The sequence below is a fragment of the Oncorhynchus mykiss genome, chromosome 12 (genome assembly GCF_057628025.1).
Source record: "Oncorhynchus mykiss isolate SJ-2025 chromosome 12, ASM5762802v1, whole genome shotgun sequence".
NCBI classification, from domain to species: Eukaryota; Metazoa; Chordata; class Actinopteri; order Salmoniformes; family Salmonidae; genus Oncorhynchus; species Oncorhynchus mykiss.
In genome coordinates, this window is record NC_143033.1 from 29,589,301 (window position 1) to 29,611,604 (window position 22,304).

The 22,304-nt window shown below is 41.6% G+C and overlaps 2 protein-coding genes across 6 annotated transcripts in view; one reads left to right on the top strand and one right to left on the bottom strand.

Moving 5' to 3' along the window:
- LOC110537361 (THO complex subunit 2) overlaps positions 1-8,305 on the top strand; it is a 65,888-nt gene extending 57,583 nt beyond the window's left edge. For 2 of the 3 annotated variants that reach the window (XM_021623337.3, XM_090192176.1), the window contains 6 exons: positions 359-493; positions 728-794; positions 915-1,063; positions 6,861-6,937; positions 7,230-7,281; positions 7,422-8,305. In XM_021623337.3, the coding sequence (XP_021479012.2) occupies positions 359-493; positions 728-794; positions 915-1,063; positions 6,861-6,937; positions 7,230-7,257 (456 nt within the window). In that variant the 3' untranslated portion in view covers positions 7,258-7,281; positions 7,422-8,305. The remainder of the gene's footprint in view (positions 1-358; positions 494-727; positions 795-914; positions 1,064-6,860; positions 6,938-7,229; positions 7,282-7,421) is intronic. The other variant, XM_021623338.3, reaches the window with a different exon arrangement.
- A 1,385-nt stretch (positions 8,306-9,690) lies between these two features.
- Positions 9,691-22,304, bottom strand: part of LOC110537362 (glutamate receptor 3) — a 126,728-nt gene continuing 114,114 nt past the window's right edge. The window contains exons 10-12 of one of the 3 annotated variants that reach the window (XR_016484999.1): positions 13,689-13,803; positions 11,977-12,225; positions 9,691-11,472 (exon numbers count right to left, since the gene is read on the bottom strand). Coding sequence is in view for 2 of the 3 variants with exons in the window: in XM_036937346.2 (XP_036793241.2) it covers positions 13,410-13,803 (394 nt within the window). In the remaining variant the exon portion in view is untranslated. Of the gene's footprint in view, positions 11,473-11,976; positions 12,226-13,308; positions 13,804-22,304 lie in introns of those variants that run through there. The other 2 variants (XM_090192178.1, XM_036937346.2) reach the window with 2 other exon arrangements.

Sequence of the window (22,304 nt, forward strand, 5' to 3'; positions counted from 1 at the left end):
TCTTCCTATTTGTTTTTAGTCCCGTTTTATTTAGCCACTCTATATTCCTGTGTCTTTCTATGTTTTCAATGATTTTATCTTTGACTGTTTCCTAGTGATTTTCCTCCAGGAACTAACTGTCAGAGCCACTTAGTGGGCTCATTCATATGATCAGCAGCACGTAGTACAGTTTACAGGGTGTTCCTGGGAATATGGGCTTATATTATCAGGTTAATGGCTTGGTAATAGGCACACTGAGAGAACGGGCTGATTTCAGCACACACATGTCAAGGTATCCTCCTGTAAGTGGACAGAATGCCATGAAACGTAACAATAATCATCTATTTTGGTCTGTCTGTTGTATGCTAATTCCTTACAGCACCACATCAACTACAATTCGGTCGCGCGGTCCAAGAGCAGAGAGAGGGAGACGGACAAGAAAGAGTCAGAGAATACCCGGGGCCGTTCCAAAGAGAAGAAGACCGAAGACAAAGACCGAAAGGACAGGAAAAGAGTGAGTATTTTACAGGCCATGTTGCATTGAGAGATGTTAAAGCCCCACACTGGGCTCCATGTGGAACTGAATGTTCTGAACTGATTTTATACAGGTCCCATATCTATCTTGATTTGATAGCTATAGAACTTAACAGCCAAATACTTCAGAGGAATTCTGACATTAGTTTTGCATAGATTGTCAAGACTGGTGAGATTGATTCATTGTCCTTATTTATTTCCCATCTTTTTTTAGGATCATATGACCACTGACCGTGAGATGAGCCTAGAATCCAAACGCAGAAAAGATGAAAATGGAACCAGTAAGTTATCTCCATGTACATAATAAGCAAACCTCTGCCTAAGAATACAGAATAAAACATTATTTTCAACATGGATATGATCAATATTATTGGTTGGTTATTCTTCTGCTTCTCTCCCAGATTCCTCCAACAAACACAGCAAGAGCGCCAGTCCCTCCTCAGGCTCCCCAGTCTCGGCTGACAAAGAGAAGACCAAGAGGTCAAAGTCCTCTAGCAAGGAGAAGGGAGAGTCTGCTAAACCCGAGAGAAACTCCTCCGGGGGCAAGAAGGTAGGTAGAACACAACACAGTGAGACTCAGTCAGTTCACTCCCTGGGAGGGGCCATCGTCTCTCATCATAGTTTTGACCCCTTATGGGTTGTTGTTGGCCCAGCCATGACATGAATGGTGTTTTTCCATACAGCTTGTCTGGCCCTTTATAAATAAGTAAAGGGACTGGCATGCTGCTGCAGATAAATATTGGAATCAGCATATATCAGACCTGTCAACCTGCACACATTTTATTTGAGGTCAAATTACGCTGGTATGAAAAATGAAACGTTTAATTGGCACTTTGTGGTTTTTAACTCAACCATCTGAAGTTGGAGCTGAGCCAATCAGAGGACTTGGGCAAGGAGGAAAAATCTTTAGCTCTCCGCTTCGGCCCGCCCCCGTAGTCATAGTACTATATTCCTCCCTCGAGCTGGATGGCAGTGTGCCACTTCGGCCATTGATACCACTGATGTGAGAGAAAAAACACTTTCTTGCCTGCACATGCTGTGATATCCGCAATGGTAGTAGGCACAAGCGCATCGACAATTAAGGAAACATGTTGCGGTAGTTCAGTGCCGTCACTGTGTGGATGGAAACAGACATGGCAGAGCGCTATTCCGCTAATACCTTCCTTCACAAAGTTCTGTTGGGCCATTACAGACTAGTAGGCCTATGTTACTGAATCAGTTTCTGTCCTCTTCATATATGTCAACACTAGGCTCCTAATGGTAAGTCCGTTCACCAATGACAACAAGACATGTTGAATGAATGGTAGCTTAGTAGTCAGACCTAACTTGATGGATGAGGTCAGGGATAGAGATCTGAAACGAGCTCATATAGGCCTAGTTCAGTTGTAAATTTATTCCAAATAGCCTACAATAAGCTACACTACTACATTGCATCCAGTAATTGAACGAATAAGGCGGTTTACATTTTCATTAGACTAGTATCCACATCAAACATTGTTTGATATCAGTTAAGACTATTGGTTTCAGGAAATGGCAAAGGTTTTCAAAACTTCAAAATGCTTCAACTTCCGGAGGGGGAAGTTGTCTGACGCCCTCTGGACCTCCCCCTACCCAACTTTAGGCCTACATCAGCACCACTACCATCAGCACTACATCAGAAAATTCTAGGTAGAGCCCTAATTGTAAACTTAAACATATAATACATCTTCTTAGGGATAGCCCCCCAACCCCCCCCCCCTTTTTTTTCAATTTTCACCTAAAATGACATACCCAAATCTAACTGCCTGTAGCTCAGGCCCTGAAGCAAGGATATGCATATTATTGGTAACATTTGAAAGGAAACACTTTGAAGTTTGTGGAAATGCGAATTGAATGTAGGAGAATATAACACAATAGATCTGGTAGAAGAAAATGCAAAGAAAAAAAGCATTTTTTTTCCTAACACCATCTTTGAAATGCAACAGAAAGGTCCCAATTATAGCCATCACTCTGGTTGTAATTCCGACGGTGTCCACAAGTTTGCAGTAGTGTATGTGCAAAGTTTCAGACAGATAACTTGTAGTATGAGCGAACTACATGACATTTAGTGTGAAGTCACCCAGATACATTTGGGAAAATCGTGAAGGAGACATTTGCATTCATATGACATTTTTCTGCAACAATATTGTCACATCTGTATACTTGGACTTTGATTTAGCTTTTCCAGTATTAGTAGCCATATTATAAGTTTGCAAAACAAACAGTTTTCGTAACTCTAGATATACTATATATTTTTGTCCAAAATGATATGGCATGCTGTCGCGCAAGGTTCGTAGCTACATTTTACGACAGATACAGGGTTTCCGGATACTCTCGTAAAGCCCAGCTCACTGGCTATCTAGCTAGCGTTGTTTGACCCCCATTGGTGCTTATTTGACAAAGTTAGTCGTTCAAATGAAAGACCGCCCGCGACATCGGTGTGCCATGAAGGCGTCGCTCTCTGACCAAATATGCTGTCCTATAGGATATACTACACCCCTAATGATATAGTGAAGTCTGGTTACATTCTAGGATCTCTGAGGAATACATACGAATGCGATTTGACTGGTTGAAACAACATTTAGAGTTAGATTTTCACAGATTCCTTTCTTTGCAAATTGAAGGAGTGGAAATACAAAATCGATCGTGCATGCTATATGGACCTTTTTAGAATATGAAAAGGGATTTTATTTAACAAAATTACACTTCATGTTATCTCTGGGACCCTTTGGATGATACATTCTGAAATCTCGCTCTGATTTAAGTACACATTTCACCTTCAGAGATTAATTTATCAAACCTATCGCGGTGAAAGTGTTTTGTTAGGAGCTCTCCTCAAACAATAGCATGGCATTTTTCTTTTGCAGTAATAGCTACTGTAAATTGGACAGTACAGTTATATTAACAATTTAAGCTTTCAGCCAATATAAGACACTTATATATGTACCGACATTTGTTTCTCTAAAAATCTGTCATTGTGACAAGGCGCTGCATGACTCACAACTGTTGACGGGACACCTATCCCTAAAAAGGATTAAATACATTTTAAAAATCCTCATCAATCTACACACAATACCCCATGATGACAAGGCGAAAACAGGTTTTTAGAAATGTTTGAAAATGTGCTAAATATAAAAAGCATACCTTATTTACATACGTTTTCAGACTCTGTGCGATGAGACTTGAAATTGAGCTCAGGTGCTTCCGGTTTCGATTGATCATCCTTGAGATGTTTCTACAACTTGATTGGAGTCCACCTGTGGTAAATTCAATTGATTGGACATGATTTGGAAAGGCACACACCTTTCTATATAAGGTTCCACAGTTGATACTGCATGTCAGAGCAAAAACCAAGCCATGAGGTCGAAGGAATTGTCCGTAGAGCTCTGAGGCAGGATTGTGTCAAAGCACGGATCTGGGGAAGGGTACCAAAATATCTGCAGCATTGAAGGTCCCCAAGAACACAGTGGCCCCCATCATTCTTAAATGGAAGAAGTTTGGAACCACCAAGACTCTTCCAAGAGCTGCCCCCCTGGCCAAACTGTGCAATCGGAGGAGAAGGGCCTTGGTCAGGGAGGTGAACAAGAACCCAATGGTCACTCTGACAGTTCTCCTGAGTTCCTCTGTGGAAATGGGAGAACCTTCCAGAAGACAACCATCTCTGCAGCACTCCACCAATCAGGCCTTAATGGTAGAGTTCCCGACGGAAGCCACTCAGTAAAAGGCACACGACAGCCCGCTTGGAGTTTGCCAAAAGGCATCTAAAGGACACTCCGACCATGAGAAACCAGATTTTCTGGTCTGATGAAACCAAGATTACTCTTTGGCCTTAAATGTCATGTCTGGAGGAAATCTGGCAGCATCCTTACGGATGGCACGGTGGTGGCAGAATCATGCTGTGGGGATGTTTTTCAGCTGCAGGGACTGGGAGATGAGTCTGGACCGAGGGTAAGATGAACGGCGCAAAGTACAGAGATCCTTGATGGAGCAGTTTTTCAGAGCCCTCAGGACCTCAGACGGGGGGGAGGTTTACCTTCCCTAAGCACACAGCCAAGACAACGCAGGAGTGACTTTGGAATGAGTTTCTGAATGTCCTTCCTTGGCCTAGCCAGAGCCCGACTTGAACCCAATCGAATCTCTGAAAATAGCTGTGCAGCATTACTTCCCATCCAACCTAACAGAGCTTGAGAGGATCTGCAGAGAAGAATGGGATAAATTCCCCAAATACAGGTGTGCAAGCTTGTAGCGTCATACCCAAGAAGACTTCAGGCTGTAATCGCTGCCAAAGGTGCTTCAATAAAGTACTAAGTAAAGGGTCTGAATACTTGTGTACATTTATTTTTATTTATTTTTTGTAAATTTGCAAGTATTTCTACACTTTTTTCTTTGTCATTATGGGGTGTTGTGTGTGGATTGAGAAGAAAAAACAAACCATATTAATCCATTTTACAATAAGGCTGTAGCGTAACGAATTGTGGAAAAAGGTCTGAATACCATTCGAAGGCAATGTAAATTGGATGTTTCTGTATTTAATTTTCATTAAATTTGCCAACATTTCTAAAAACATGTTTTAATTTTGTCATTATAGGGTATTGTGTGTAGATGGGTAAGAATTTAGTTTTTAATCCATTTTGAATTCAGGCTGTAACACAAAATTTGGACTAAGGCAAGTATGAATACTTTCTCAAGGCCCACACATTGGTGGTCCAGGTGTACAGTTGTGGCCAAAAGTTTTGAGAATGACACAAATATTAATTTCCACAAAGTCTGCTGCCTCAGTGTCTAGATATTTTTGTCAGATGTTACTATGGAATAGTGAAGAATGATTACAAGCATTTCATAAGTGTCACAGGCTTTTATTGACAATTACATGAAGTTGATGCGAAGAGTCAGTATTTGCATTGCTGACCCTTTTTTTTCAAGACCTCTGCAATCTGCCCTGGCATGCTGTCAATTAACTTCTGGGCTACATTCTGACTGATGGCAGTCCATTCTTGCATAATCAATGCTTGGAGTTTGTCAGAATTTGTGGGGTTTTGTTTGTCCACCCGCCTCTTGAGGAATGACCACAAGTTCTCAATGGGATTAAGGTCTGGGGAGTTTCCTGGCCATGGACCCAAAATATCGATGTTTTGTTCCCCAAGCCACTTAGTTATCACTTTTGCCTTATGGCAAGGTGCTCGATCGTGCTGGAAAAGGCATTGTTCGTCACCAAACTGTTCCTGGATGGTTGGGAGAAGTTGCTGTCGGAGGATGTGTTGGTACCATTCTTTATTCATGGCTGTGTTCTTAGGCAAAATTGTGAGTGAGCCCACTCCCTTGACTGAGAAGCAACCCACACATGAATGGTCTCGGGATGCTTTACTGTTGGCATGACACAGGACTGATGGTAGCGCTCACCATGTCTTCTCCGGACAAGCTTTTTTCCGGATGCCCCAAACAATCGGAAAGAGGATTCATCAGAGAAATTGACTTTACCACAATCCTCAGCACTCCAACCCCTGTACCTTTTGCAGAATATCAGTCTGTCCCTGATGTTTTTCCTGGAGAGAAGTGGCTTCTTTGCTGCCCTTCTTGACACCAGGCCATCCTCCAAAAGTCTTCGCCTCACTGTGCGTGCAGATGCACTCTTCTACCTGCTGCCATTCCTGAGCAAGCTCTGTACTGGTGGTGCCCCAATCCCGCAGCTGAATCAACTTTGGGAGACAGTCCTGGTGCTTACTGGACTTTCTTGGGTGCCCTGAAGCCTTCTTCACAACAATTGAACCCCTCACCTTGAAGTTCTTGATGATCCGATAAATGGTTGATGTGGGTGCAATCTTACTGGCAGCAATATCCTTGCCTGTGAATCCCTTTTTGTGCAAAGCAATGATGATGGTGCGTGTTTCCTTGCAGGCAACCATGGTTGACAGAGGAAGAACAATGATTCCAAGCACCACCCTCCTTTTGAAGCTTCCAGTCTGTTATTCGAACTCAATCTGCATGACAGAGTGATCTCCAGCCTTGTCCTCGTCAACACTCACACCTGTGTTAACGAGAGAATCACTGACATGATGTCAGCTAGTCCTTTTGTGGCAGGGCTGAAATGCAGTGGAAATGTTTTGGGGGTATTCAGTTCATTTGCATGACAGAGGGACTTTGCAATTCATCTGATCACACTTCATAACATTCTGGAGTAGATGCAAATTGCCATCATACGAACTGAGGCAGCAGACTTTGAAAATTAATATTTGTGTCGTTCTCAATTTTTGGCCACGACTACTATGTACCACTGGTGGGCAGTAGTGATGTTTTGATTGACGTGTGTGTTTCCTGTCTGTTTGTTGAAGGAGTCTAGGCACGACAAAGAAAAATCTGACAAGAAGGAGAAGAGGGACAGCAGTGGTGGAAAGGATGAGAAAAAACAATATCCTTGAAAGTTCTGGGTAACACTTCAGAACTGAAATTATGGAATTAACTAACTTCTGGAGACCTAGTATTTGGTGTAATTATAATTGTATTACCTTGAGTACTGTATATATTTTAATTGTATTATTCAAGGCAACAACCAAATCAAAATATTGGGTCTAAATAAACATGACCCTGTGAGATGTTTCTAATCTCGCTACCTTGTGGTAGATTTTCTATTGATCTTTGTCATGTGTATCTAACGAATTGCAATGTTTTTACTGTTTGAAGTTTTTCCTTAATGGTGGTACTCATAAATCTTCTGACAAGCACAGATAATGTGTTACAGTTCAGTCAGTGAAGGTAAGTAGTAATGGAATAGTATATGAGAAGTTAATTTAATATTACGCTTGACTTTCAAGTGTTTGTATGATTTGGTCTTTGTCTAAAGCATGTCTTCATTCTTATTCTCCTTCCTCACCCTCCCCATCTGTGGGCTGCAGCAGACCTGGAGAAGCCGTGCTTTCCCCTAGACAGACAGACAGACGGAGAGACAGACAGTTACCCTCCCTCCTGTACCATGCTGTTAGCTAGTGCTCCGTTTTCTCTGCCTTGTGCAGTCTGAGATGAGGCATCTGAAATTTTACTCATTTCTGCCTGTTTCAGTTGTAACTGTCTGCAAGTGATGTTAGTTTTAGTGTTTGAAACTTGCAGATCTCCTTTGTTTTTTATTTCAATTTATTTCAGTAACCAACTGAAAGTGAGTTTCTTTTGTTTTGTTTTTTTACTTTTGAATATTGGCACAATGTGCTATTCAAATCACGAAATGTTATTCTATTCAGAAATTAAACTGGTAACTGTATGAAATGCTCTCAAGCATCAGGTCATACAGTCGATAATCACAAATGCCTGATGAAAAAAATGTACCTGTTTCTTGTTGTCAGGCTCCTCCCCTCTTTCTTGTTTTATTGGCATTAATAGACACGCTCCATATTTGCATTTACCTCATTTAGTTACATGTCTATTTTATTTATCCTCCTTTTAATCCAGGCAAGTCTTTAGGCATGTATTGAGTGAAATGATACAAATGACCAGTTTGTATATTATGTGTACAATAATAAAGGTAACATGTAAGTCATATCTGTTATGTTTATTTTTCGATGTCCCCTTGCTATGTCCATTATGCGATTGTGTGTTATCAGGTTTTTAAATCATTTGTAAAATGACAGTTCCTCCTTGAAGCCAATAAAAAAAAAATGTACAAATTTAGAAAGCTTTGTACTCCAAATACAAATGTTTCAGAAACAACCTTTTTTGGAGTTTTTATCTGCTGTACTCGACAAGTGTATGCTTTTTTTAAACTAATAAATGATAGTTTTCCTAGTGAGCCATTCGTATTCGGTGTCCACTTATTTGAACTTTTAGGGTTATTTGCCATCCCACTTCACTTCGTTGTTACAGTTAAGCTGAAGTAACACAGACCTTTCAGTTGGTCAGGCAAGTTATTAGAAAGTTCAAGTTCCCACACACAGGGTACACAGAGAATGCTCTAAACCGTGCCTTTCCTGATGTGAAACCTTGCACAGAGACATCCCCAGTGTTGGGCAATGCTATGCCTTATAGGACAAACTTTTGCAGTTTATTTTCTGATCTGTACAGAAACCTTTAAGAAAAAAGATTTCAGTCAGAGTGCAGTATAACTTCAGTACACTGCAGTTATTCTGCAATTACTGTGTCCAAAATACCACAGTTGACTGCAGTTACTGCACTTTTCCTGCCGTTTCAAAACTGCAATCTTTTTTTGTAAGTAAAGCTCTTAAATACCTTTAGACATGTATAGTCTAGTATTCGCCTATCAGATTTCCCACCAATGCTCCTTATCGGATATATCACTTCACTCTGTAAACTGTCCATATCTGGATACCTGTTGCAAGACCCATTTATTGATGCTTATTTATTAAAACCCTCTTAGGGGGAGTGAGGCCCTATCTTAGTGACCTACTGCAACCCTCATCCTCCATATACTGTACAACACCCGTTCTACCTTATTGCCCTTAGTGCTGTTACCTGTGGCTAAATGTTTCTACCATGTTTGTGCTGCGACTGTGTTGTTTCATGTTGTGTTGCTACCATTCTGTGTTTTAGGTCTCTATGTAGTGTTGTCTTTCTCGTGTGTTTTGTCCCAGCAGAATGCCTCTTGGTAGGCCGTCATTGTTTGTAAATTAGAATTTGTTCTTAATTTACTTGCCAAGTTAAAGGTTAAACAAATAGTGTTCAGACTAGACTCCTAGTCTTGTTATTTTACAGTTGAGAGCATTCTCCTGTTCCTCTCTGCCTCTGTTTTAGCTTGGTCGTAAATCACAAGTTCCCTGGCTTTACATCATTTATCACACGAAATCCCCAGACCAAGTCCTGTCCAGTCTGGCAATCCTGCTAGTTTATACATGTACATTGGAAATAACCCTCTCTCATTCCTTCTTTGAAATATAGTGCATTGTCATGAAAAAATTGCTTGCATATACCATTCAACCGTAATGGCATTCTACTCCAGGGCAAGCCTTATGGATTGTCCATATTGTGTCATTCTCTGACCAGTTCAAGATCATGCTTGCAGGATGAATAGTCGTCTGGATAAATGTTAATATTTCCTGGTTTCTTCCTGTCTATTATATGGTGCAGTATGATCACTGGAGATATTTGGATGATAAAATGTATTGTCCCTGTATGACAGAATAACATTCAATAGCTTAACCAATAATATTAGAAAATAACTGAATTTTAAATCCACTTTTATTTACAAAATGTAATAAAATTCTTTGTACAGGACCTCACAAGGTTCAGTATGTCCACACATGCAGTTCTTGTTATCACTACGCGGCTTGGCAATTTTCTCATTGCTGAGGTGCAATTACAAATTAAATAACTAAAAGGATCCGATTCGTTATAAAGTTGAGATTGTTTGCTAACTTCCTAGGGTCTGCTTTAGGTTGCAGTTTGGTAAAGTGATCACCAATTTCACATGCATTTTATTAGTTGAAAATTTCTTAAAAAAAAGGATATGAGAAGCCTTCATTAATAAAATCAATGTTTCTTAACATTTATGCTTCTCCATGGTTAAAGAATTATCTTATTCATCATCATCCGTTTTCTGCTTGGCATGTCTTCAAAGTGTAAGCTAGTGGATCACAGTTTTTGTAGAAACATAAAAACACAGAAATACTCTTGTATTCTTCTGATAGTTATTTTTTCTCAGAAACATAAAACAGAAGTACTCTAGTTGTATTCTTCTGATCTCTCCACTCTCATTGGGTTAATTACTGAATAATGATCAATCTAAACAGAAAACACAGGTACAAAGAAATGAATGTAAATTACAACTAGATATAGTGTGCTATTATTTACCAAACATGTTAAGATAGAGATTTAACTCCATTAGTATATATTATCATTGGATTGCATTGCAATTAGACTTACAATTTAATAACCTTTTTGTGAAAGATATGTAGCCGATTTTGATTAATATGAGTACTCAAACCTTTATGTTGTAAATTGGGGTGTACTGTTTAACAAAAAATCTATTATGCTCAGTAGGCCTATACTGTAAATATGCAAGTGTTCTCTACAACTTTAAATACTCTGTTCAATCAAAAACCTCAATCACAACATGGCCCCATATGGCTTTTAAAAACTGATCATGTCTTCATAAAATGTCATATTTAATATTAATATTTTTGTTTGGCAGTAGTGACAAGTGTGGGCCATTGCCCAAATTAAATATTGTATTTATTTTTAACCAGTCATGTTATGCTGCTACCATGGTGATAAAATGTCAGCTTGTCCATCAGGCTCTAAGATAACGGACTGCACTTGACATTTTAAATAACCAATGATTTCAAATTATTCATATTTTTTTTTAAATAAAAGATTAGGGTACAACATTGTCCTTTTCTTTTGATCCTACCCTATTGATTGAAGTTTGTCTTAGATTATTATATGACATTGAAAATAATTGTATAGTAAAATAGGCAGATGACTCTAGTACGTTCAATAAAACACAAAATTTTTTCAATAAACATTTTACCACTAAAATACACCTGTAAAGGCTTGAAATTCCTTAAAATGTTCTCTGGGATGAGTTTCTTAATGGTAAATAATGGCTTTTTTTTTGAAAATAATTGAACTAAAACTTTCCCCACTTATAGATTACAACCGTATAAATGTTTTCTTTCTTTCCTACCCTATATTCTTTTGCAATTCTTTGTATTTTCAAGTGAACCAAAATGGAGTTGCATTGCTGTGATGCTGAATGCTCCGTAAGGCACTAAGAGAGGCAAGTCCCATATTTGAAGAAGCACAAGTCCTATTGCGTCACCGTCGTCAATAATCGTGCCAGGCTTGGCAACACAGGATGGGCATTTGTTGACTGTGGGTTTGGGTCCAAGCTGATGACCAAGTCTGCCGCCTCGCCTCCAGGGTGCCAGCCAGTGGGTTGTGTTCCTACAGAGTGACTGTCCCTTCCTCCAGACACACCAGCGGAAGGGACAGACTTCAGATCTGTAAAACCGGAGTCGGATTTCAACAGAATTTTTGGTTGATACCATAAAATGTTATTTTTCAGTAATAGGCAAACTTACATAAAACATATAGACCATTCAGGACCCTTGAAGACTAGATTTCAACAGCATTCAAAATCAGTGTTTGTGGCCTATTCTTTAAAAATATTCTAGAACATACAATACATGCATTGCTTATGTTGAAAACATTATCAGCTTATAAAATTGTGTTGCAATGGCATTCAGTAACAGGGTGACATCAATTCTGAGAGACACTTAGTGCCCAAGACAGGACTCTCCAACCATGTTCCTGGTGAGCTACCCTCCTATAGGTTTTCACTCCAACCCCAGTTGTAAGCAACCTGATTCAGTGTATCCACCAGCTAATTATTAGAATCAGGTGCACTAGATTAGGGTTGGAGCAAAAACCTCCAAGTATCTCTCCAGGAACAGGGTTGAAGAGCCCTGGCCCAGACAACTGGGACAAAATGTGGGAGAGACATACCCCCTAGATTTTAACACTCTCTGTTCCATACACATTATAGCCTTCTCGGTACGTAGCAAAATTCTGGGTGTTTGCCGGAGGAGCTGGTTTAAAGTTTTGGGCATTCTTAGCCAGATTCAGTCGTTTGGTTTCAGCCCGTGACTTATAACAGAACTCTATCAAAGCCACGGTCATAGCCAGCCCTAGCCCTCCAACCAGAATATAGAAGACTCCCGCCACATTGCTCAAGCTTAGAGCACTTGTCTTGTCCTGGGGAAGGTAAAGAACAATGTTAAGAATTTTTTTTACAGACATTTTGGTTGTGACCTGATCAAACAAGACAAAGGCAAAATCTCCCCAAGTCAAATCCAGCTCTAATGAAGATGACACCCCCACTATTAGTGATCTAATGGATTACCCCAACAACTCTGTATGGTTCTATCAACTGTATAGGCAGTGAATCCCATGGAGACATATGCCTACTGTGGGGTAGTATTGAAGTAAACTACAGAGGTTGACCTGCTGAATGACTTCCCTACAACAGTGGGAAGCTGGGAGCAGCTTGGGACTGTCTTTAGGTCAGTCAATCCTCAACAATAGCAGGAGAGGTGGGTCAACTCTGCAGGTAGTTAATAACATAGATTGGTGAATGTCGAGAAAAAGGTTCCTTATACCCTACTCTGTGGCTCGTTTACGAGGCCACCCTAAAGGAAGGTGGTCAATGTCGTACAGGTCAAAAAACTCTTAATTGGCCCTGACTTCACTGTGATATTGTAGTTCTTCAAATGTACCATTAATAATCTGACTGAATCTCACAATTTCAATCAAAGTGGCAAGATGTTAGAACTGTGAATTGAACCATTTTGCTGCTACTAAGATCCAAACTTAGATATTGAAATTAATTTATAAGAGTTTTACCATTTGCATTTTAACCCTATAAGTGTGTCCTTTTAAATTGTGCTTCATATAGACTGTCATAGGAGAGCCCTGACATTGGCTACAGGGCCAGTACGTCCTGTCCTCTGAATTTCTCAGAGGGTTAAATAACTGGTTTATATTAAATCCTTTAACTTCATGAAGTGTGCAAACAAAATCTCCTTATTGTGACATTCCACAGTTCAAACATGACCGTCAGATTCCACATGATCACTGTATGACCAGGTGGAGTTTGAAAGTTATTTTGGAGTTTGTCAGAGTAAAGAAGCTTGTTCAGTAAGTCACACTGTATAATGTTAATAGATTCAATATACTCAATTAGCACGCAAATAAGTAAGGACACTAATAAACAATGTTTCAATAAAAGTTTGGTCAACAAAACAGTAGCATAATGGTTACAATTCAAGGGTTGTCATTTGTCTATGGTAAATATGAATACAAATGTCATTTTACATTTTCCAGGGCATGCTGCACCTTTTCAACTATCATTACATATGTCTAAGCTGTGTAATGAGATTTTAGGAATAATAATAATTCATAATTGAACAGTAATGTAAACATTCATAATGTGGATGCGGATGTGTAAGACAAACTATGCCATGAATATTGTTTAGAATGTTTTCACTGTGTTGCAGATATGTCATTCTTGGAACACAAAAACAAAAAGAACAAAAATGAAAGAAAAAATAGTCTATACATATATATGTTTTAAATGTATGGTATTTAGGTATTTGCATATGAACAGTTAAGTCAAAATGCAATTTGCAATCAGTACAAAAAGACCTGCAGCGACTGACCTTACTTCCAGAGTCCTTGGTTCCACATTCACCCTTATCGTACCACCATTTGTTTTTCAGCTTGTCTAAGATGCCTTGTTCACTGAGTTTCAATACGGCAAGGTTTACAGGAGTTCTTCACGTGGGAAATAACATAAATAACATTATATTATGTTATTTTATGTTATTCAAGCTTTAAACTACTTCATACTTTACAAAGCGATAGAGCAGGGTCCTGGCCAAGACAACACAGAGAGCAGGCAAAACTAACTGTCACCTTTCATACACCAGGACTAACCCCTACCGTACCAGACCCTACCTGTATCGCTTTGAGTAATCGGCACACACTGTTCAAAAAAGCACTTACGATTGGGACTAGCAGAATAGCTACTGTAATATAGCTCTGTATGTACATAAAATAGGTACAATTGTTATGGGCACATGTAGCTTTTTGACCAAGGGTTTAGCAAGGTGGATCTAACAGGAACCCTTTCCTGACTAACAGACAAACAAAAACTAGCAGCCCATTTTGGTTCTAGCTGAGGGTAGCCAACGCCTCACAAAATACAGCCCTTCACTGCACATGCATCCACAGAGCCACCTATAAATCTGACTTGCGTAGGCCTATACTGTGCAATTAACATCAATCAAATGTAACATTAGGAACTACAAGAGAGCGGTAGATCTAAATTGGAGTAATATGGAATTGTAGCCAATCTGGTTTTCTATCATATATCATATACACTGTATATATATATATATATATATACTGTATGTGTGTGTGTGTGTATATATATATATATATATATATATATATATATATATATATATATATATATATATACCAACATGTTGATTCTATTAAGATCTGTGGCTGCATGTTTAGTGTATATAGCTACTTTTTTAACTTCTAATTGCAATGAGATCAATAAAGTATACAGGTAGATTTGACTGAATAAGACTAAGGAATGTAAAAGCTAAACAGTTTCTATTGAGTCCTGAAGTAGGGCGTTTTGTTTGTAAGACATTATGCTATCTACATGACTGCTCGATTTCTGTATTTATTTTCTTCCTGAAAAATGATCAGGGTTTGTAATTTAACTTCATTAAATATATTGTATTCACCACTGTAGTCTGCTTCATACATAATAGCATAATATTTACATAAAAGAGGAGAGAATGGGAGGTTATTTGATCTTATCTGGCTAGACGGCTTATTTTCACAGCAATTTAGACAACATACTTCGACAACATTTATGGTTCACAGTAAGTCTCAGAAAAGAACTATGTGAATAGGAATGAGTTTAGTAACAGCAGCTTTGCACAATTAGTACTGTCTCCTGCTCATACTGAGCTGTTGCTATGGACATGGTAAGTCACATCGGGCAAGGTTCCAGTACTGGTATCAGTGGGAGAGAAGCAGCTAAACATTGGGCAGAATGGGCACAACATCAGGACAAACTGGGTGTACTGACATCTGTTTCCCTACTAAGTCCCCAAGCAAGAAGAATCTCTGGCAATGGCATGGCTATCTGGTTTGGAAGAGTTTTTAGACTATAGTAATGACAGACTAAATAAATAAAGCGCTATAACAGTGCCATAACATAACAGTGTTATAATGCATGATGTAGTCACGGGGACAAAGCAACAACAACAACAAAAAAACAGGTGATCATTTAGTTCCCTCTTGCGTGACCCGTATCCAGAGCTTGCAGGGTGTCCTATGAGGGCATGCAAACACATGAAGTGACTCACAATAGCCATGACCCAGCAACCTAGAGGTCAGTGGACTGAGAGCGCTGACAGGCTAACAGCGAGATAGAGGACAGTACTCTCCTAGCTAATGTGTCACAGAAGGTCTGTCTGTCTGTCCAGTAGCGGCTGACATGATAATGACACATGCTGATGTACGCGCTGTACTGAGCATGCCTGTCAGATGGCTATCCCCTTGTGCCTGTCACGTTCTGACCATCGTTCGTGTGTGTTTTCCTTGTTTTAGTGTTGGTCAGGACGTGAACTGGGTGGGCATTCTATGTTGGATGTCTTGTTTGTCTATTTCTATGTCCGGCCTGATATGGTTCTCAATCAGAGGCAGGTGTTAGTCATTGTCTCTGATTGGGAACCATATTTAGGTAGCCTGGGTTTCACTGTGTGTTTGTGGGTGATTGTCCTTAGTGTTACTTTGCACCAGTTTAGGCTGTTTCGGTTTTCATTACGTTTATTATTTTGCACTGTTTGTATTTGGATTCATGTTGCTATAGTCACAATAAACATGGATCGCAATCTACACGCCGCATTTTGGTCCGACTCTCCTTCACACCTAGAAGACCGTTACAGAATCACCCACCACCAACGGACCAAGCAGCGTGTCAACAGGCAGGAGCAGCGCGAGGAGACGCGCAATAAGGATTTCTGGACATGGGAGGAAATCCTCGACGGGAGAGGACCCTGGGCTAAACCAGGGGAGTGTAGCCGCCCAAAGGAGCAGCCCAAAGAGGAGGTATGGACATGGGAGGACGAATTAGAAGGAAGAGGACCCTGGGCTCAGCCAGGAGAATATCGCCGCCCCAAAGAAGAACTGGAGGCGGCGAAAGCGGAGAGGCGCAGATATGAGGAGGCAGCACGACGTAGCGGATGGAAGCCTGAGAAGCAGCCCCAAAAATTTCTTGGGGGGGGGCTAACGGGGAGTATGGCTACGCCAGGTAGGAGACCTGGGCAGACTCCCTGTGCTTACCGGGGGGCTAGAGAGACCGGACAGGCACCGTGTTATGCAGTGGTGCGCACGGTGTCTCCAGTGCGGGTGCATAGCCCGGTGCGGTATATTCCAGCTCCACGTGTTGGCCGGGCTAGATTGAGCGTCGAGCCTAATGCCATGAAGCCGGCTCTACGCAGCTGGTCCCCAGTGCGTCTCCTTGGGCCGGCTTACATGGCACCAGCCTTGCGCTCGGTGTCTCCGGTTCGCCTGCATAGCCCAGTGCGGGCTATTCCACCTCGCCGCACTGGCAGGGCGACCGTGAGCATTCAACCAGGTAAGGTTGGGCAGGCTCGGTGCTCAAGAGCTCCAGTGCGCCTGCACGGTCCGGTTTTTCCAGTACCACCTCCACACCCCAGCCCTCCGGTAGCAGCTCCCCGCACCAGGCTTCCTGTGCGTGTCCTCGGCCCAGTACCACCAGTGCCAGCACCACGCATCAGGCCTACAGTGCGCCTCGCCTGTCCAGCGCTGTCGGAGCCCTCCTCCTCTCCAGCGCTGTTGGAGTCTCCCGCCTGTCTAGCGCTGTTAGAGCCTTCCTCCTCTACAGCGCTGCCGGAGTCTCCCGCCTGTTCAGAACTGCCAGTCTGCAAGGAGCTGCCAGTCTGCAAGGAGCTGCCAGTCTGCAAGGAGCTGCCAGTCTGCAAGGAGCTGCCAGTCTGCATAGAGCTGCCAGTCTGCAAGGAGCTGCCAGTCTGCAAGGAGCCGCCAGAGCTGCCTGTCTGCAGGATGCCGCCAAAGCTGCCAGTCTGCAAGGAGCCGCCAGAGCTGCTAGTCTGCAAGGAGCTGCCAGTTAGCATGGAGCAGCCAGGGCCGCCAGTCAGCATGGAGCAGCCAGGGCCGCCAGTCAGCATGGAGCAGCCAGGGCCGCCAGTCAGCATGGAGCAGCCAGTCAGCATGGAGCAGCCAGAGCTGCCAGTCAGCATGGAGCAGCCTGTCAGCATGGAGCAGCCAGAGCTGCCAGTCAGCATGGAGCAGCCAGTCAGCATGGAGCAGCCAGAGCTGCCAGTCATCATGGAGCAGCCAGTCAGCATGGAGCAGCCAGATCTGCCAGTCGACCAGACTCTTCCAGATCTGCCAGTCGACCAGACTCTTCCAGATCTGCCAGTCGACCAGACTCTTCCAGATCTGCCAGTCGACCAGACTCTTCCAGATCTGCCAGTCGACCAGACTCTTCCAGATCTGCCAGTCGACCAGACTCTTCCAGATCTGCCAGTCGACCAGACTCTTCCAGATCTGCCAGTCGACCAGACTCTTCCAGATCTGCCAGTCGACCAGACTCTTCCAGATCTGCCAGTCGACCAGACTCTTCCAGATCTGCCAGTCGACCAGACTCTTCCAGATCTGCCAGTCGACCAGACTCTTCCAGATCTGCCAGTCGACCAGACTCTTCCAGATCTGCCAGTCAGCCAGACTCTTCCAGATCTGCCAGTCAGCCAGGATCTGCCAGAACCGCCAGCCAGCCAGGATCTGCCGGATCTAACTACCTGCCTGAGCTTCCTCTCAGTGCTGTGCTACCCATCAGTCCCGAGCTACTTCTGTCCCGAGCTGCCCCTCTGTCTCGAGCTGACCCTCTGTCCCGAGCTGTCATTAAGAAGGGTCACCTATCTAGGGACGCTAAGGAGGTGGACTAAAACTGTTATGGAGTGGGGTCCACGTCCAGCGCCAGAGCCGCCACCGCGGACAGATGCCCACCCACACCCTCCCCCATAGGTTTAAGTTGTGCGTCCGGAGTCCGCACCTTGGAGGGGGGGTACTGTCACGTTCTGACCATCGTTCGTGTGTGTTTTCCTTGTTTTAGTGTTGGTCAGGACGTGAACTGGGTGGGCATTCTATGTTGGATGTCTTGTTTGTCTATTTCTATGTCCGGCCTGATATGGTTCTCAATCAGAGGCAGGTGTTAGTCATTGTCTCTGATTGGGAACCATATTTAGGTAGCCTGGGTTTCACTGTGTGTTTGTGGGTGATTGTCCTTAGTGTTACTTTGCACCAGTTTAGGCTGTTTCGGTTTTCATTACGTTTATTATTTTGCACTGTTTGTATTTGGATTCATGTTGCTATAGTCACAATAAACATGGATCGCAATCTACACGCCGCATTTTGGTCCGACTCTCCTTCACACCTAGAAGACCGTTACAGTGCCTGTGATTGCTGCTAGGTAAACATGCGTTGCTTCGTCCCGTCTTGATCCAGTCCAACAACGAGGAGGAGCAATGTAAAAAAGCAACATTCAGTTATTTTTTGAGAGTATAAAATCAGTGTCTGTGGTGGGGGATGTCGAATGACTCTTTCACTGTTACCATCAAGTATGATTCAGGTGTCAAATGAATACATATGTTGAGGTGACAAAACAAAAACTGGAAAACAATACACACAGAACACTCCCAAAACAATACAAACAGAACACTCCCAAATCAACACACACAGAACACTCCCAAAACAATACAAACAGAACACTCCCAAAACAATACACACAGAACACTCCCAAAACAATACAAACAGAACACTCCCAAAACAATACAAACAGAACACTCCCAAAACAACACACACAGAACACTCCCAAAACAACACACACAGAACACTCCCAAAACAATACACACAGAACACTCCCAAAACAATACACACAGAACACTCCCAAAACAATACACACAGAACACTCCCAAAACAATACAAACAGAACACTCCCAAAACAATACAAACAGAACATTCCCAAAACAATACAAACAGAACACTCCCAAAACAATACAAACAGAACACTCCCAAAACAATACACACAGAACACTCCCAAAACAACACACACAGAACACTCCCAAAACAATACACACAGAACACTCCCAAAACAATACACACAGAACACTCCCAAAACAATACACACAGAACACTCCCAAAACAACACACACAGAACACTCCCAAAACAATACAAACAGAACACTCCCAAAACAATACACACAGAACACTCCCAAAACAACACACACAGAACACTCCCAAAACAATACAAACAGAACACTCCCAAAACAATACAAACAGAACACTCCCAAAACAATACACACAGAACACTCCCAAAACAATACACACAGAACATTCCCAAAACAATACACACAGAACACTCCTAAAACAATACAAACAGAACACTCCCAAAACAATACAAACAGAACACTCCCAAAACAATACACACAGAACACTCCCAAAACAATACACACAGAACACTCCCAAAACAATACACACAGAACACTCCCAAAACAATACACACAGAACACTCCCAAAACAATACAAACAGAACACTCCCAAAACAATACACACAGAACACTCCCAAAACAATACATACAGAACACTCCCAAAACAATACACACAGAACACTCCCAAAACAATACACACAGAACACTCCCAAAACAATACAAACAGAACACTCCCAAAACAATACAAACAGAACACTCCCAAAACAATACAAACAGAACACTCCCAAAACAATACACACAGAACACTCCCAAAACAATACAAACAGAACACTCCCAAAACAATACAAACAGAACACTCCCAAAACAATACAAACAGAACATTCCCAAAACAATACAAACAGAACACTCCCAAAACAATACACACAGAACACTCCCAAAACAATACAAACAGAACACTCCCAAAACAACACAAACAGAACACTCCCAAAACAATACAAACAGAACACTCCCAAAACAATACACACAGAACACTCCCAAAACAATACACACAGAACACTCCCAAAACAATACACACAGAACACTCCCAAAACAATACAAACAGAACACTCCCAAAACAATACACACAGAACACTCCCAAAACAATACAAACAGAACACTCCCAAAACAATACACACAGAACACTCCCAAAACAATACACACAGAACACTCCCAAAACAATACACACAGAACACTCCCAAAACAATACAAACAGAACACTCCCAAAACAATACACACAGAACACTCCCAAAACAATACAAACAGAACACTCCCAAAACAATACAAACAGAACACTCCCAAAACAATACAAACAGAACCCTCCCAAAACAATACAAACAGAACACTCCCAAAACAATACAAACAGAACACTCCCAAAACAATACAAACAGAACACTCCCAAAACAATACACACAGAACACTCCCAAAACAATACAAACAGAACACTCCTAAAACAATACAAACAGAACACTCCCAAAACAACACACACAGAACACTCCCAAAACAACACACACAGAACACTCCCAAAACAATACAAACAGAACATTCCCAAAACAATACACACAGAACACTCCCAAAACAACACACACAGAACACTCCCAAAACAACACACACAGAACACTCCCAAAACAATACAAACAGAACATTCCCAAAACAATACACACAGAACACTCCCAAAACAACACACACAGAACACTCCCAAAACAACACACACAGAACACTCCCAAAACAATACACACAGAACACTCCCAAAACAATACAAACAGAACACTCCCAAAACAATACAAACAGAACACTCCCAAAACAATACAAACAGAACACTCCCAAAACAATACACACAGAACACTCCCAAAACAATACAAACAGAACACTCCCAAAACAATACACACAGAACACTCCCAAAACAATACACACAGAACACTCCCAAAACAATACACACAGAACACTCCCAAAACAATACACACAGAACACTCCTAAAACAATACACACAGAACACTCCCAAAACATACAAAAGGACAAAACTATCAAATCAACCCACACAGTATTTGACAGTTCATTCAAGATATCAAGATACAATTTTAAAACAAAAGATGAACAACTGAGAAAACATGACACACAGAAGAAACACGATTTACTCACGTCTTTACACCATCCGATTCTCATACATCCAAATATCTATCAGAAATAGTTACTCATTCCAGTTCTTAACCTGCTGTGTGAACTTTCCTTATTGACTATATGTCTGTGATAAGCATGTCGTCCACTTTCATATTTGAGACAATTTCCCTGGGTATTTATGGTATATTTACAGTGTAATTTGCCAATGTCAGATCTAGTTTGTGTCTATAATATATTGGGTTTTGCTCTGTCAGTGGTTATTACATACAATATATTTGAAGCACATTGTTAAAGTACCAACACATGCATTTTTAAGAATAAAAGAATAAACAAGAAATGTGGCAGTCTGGTGCAATATCATAATATGGCTACCCTCTCTCTACCAAGGATTCAAGGCAGATTGCTTGCAGGACGAGGCAGCTGCTTTGTGTTGCTCTGCTATAGTTTTCATGTCCCGCTTACACTCAGGAATGAATGACTAGAGTCAACAACATCAAAGTCAGTCTGCCTGTTCTTCTACAATGTGCCAAGTGTACTGTGGTCAAGATGCAAGCAGAAGATTAAAGACAGGATCTTTAGACGGATCCACAGTCAGGCTGTCACTGTGCCCTCGTGTTCTGAAACACAAGATCAGGTCATATTTTCCACCCTCTTGCAGCGTTTCATTAGTCGGGATGGGGCCGGCCATGGGTAGACTGACTGGTCTTGGAGACTAAGACCAACCAAAGGAATCTGTCAGGGTCACAAGCTAAGACTGGTTTTCAGCGATGTTGTTGGTATCAGACAGAAGTTTGGATCATTTGGTGTCACTGTCATTAGAATTCTCACGTTTGCCTGCAATGCTTAGTCCCCTCAAGACTACGCTGTTCGCCTCGCCTGCCCTAGCACCCAAGGTTGAGGCAGTTTGGAGAGTGCTACAGTACACCTCAGTGCTAGGGTACATGGCCACTGCCATGTTATTCTCTTAATCAATACTTAATTCAGAATCAATTGCATTCACTGTCAGTTAAATAAGTGATGAAATGTGTTGTTCTCTTCAAATAGAAGCCCCCTGAAGTA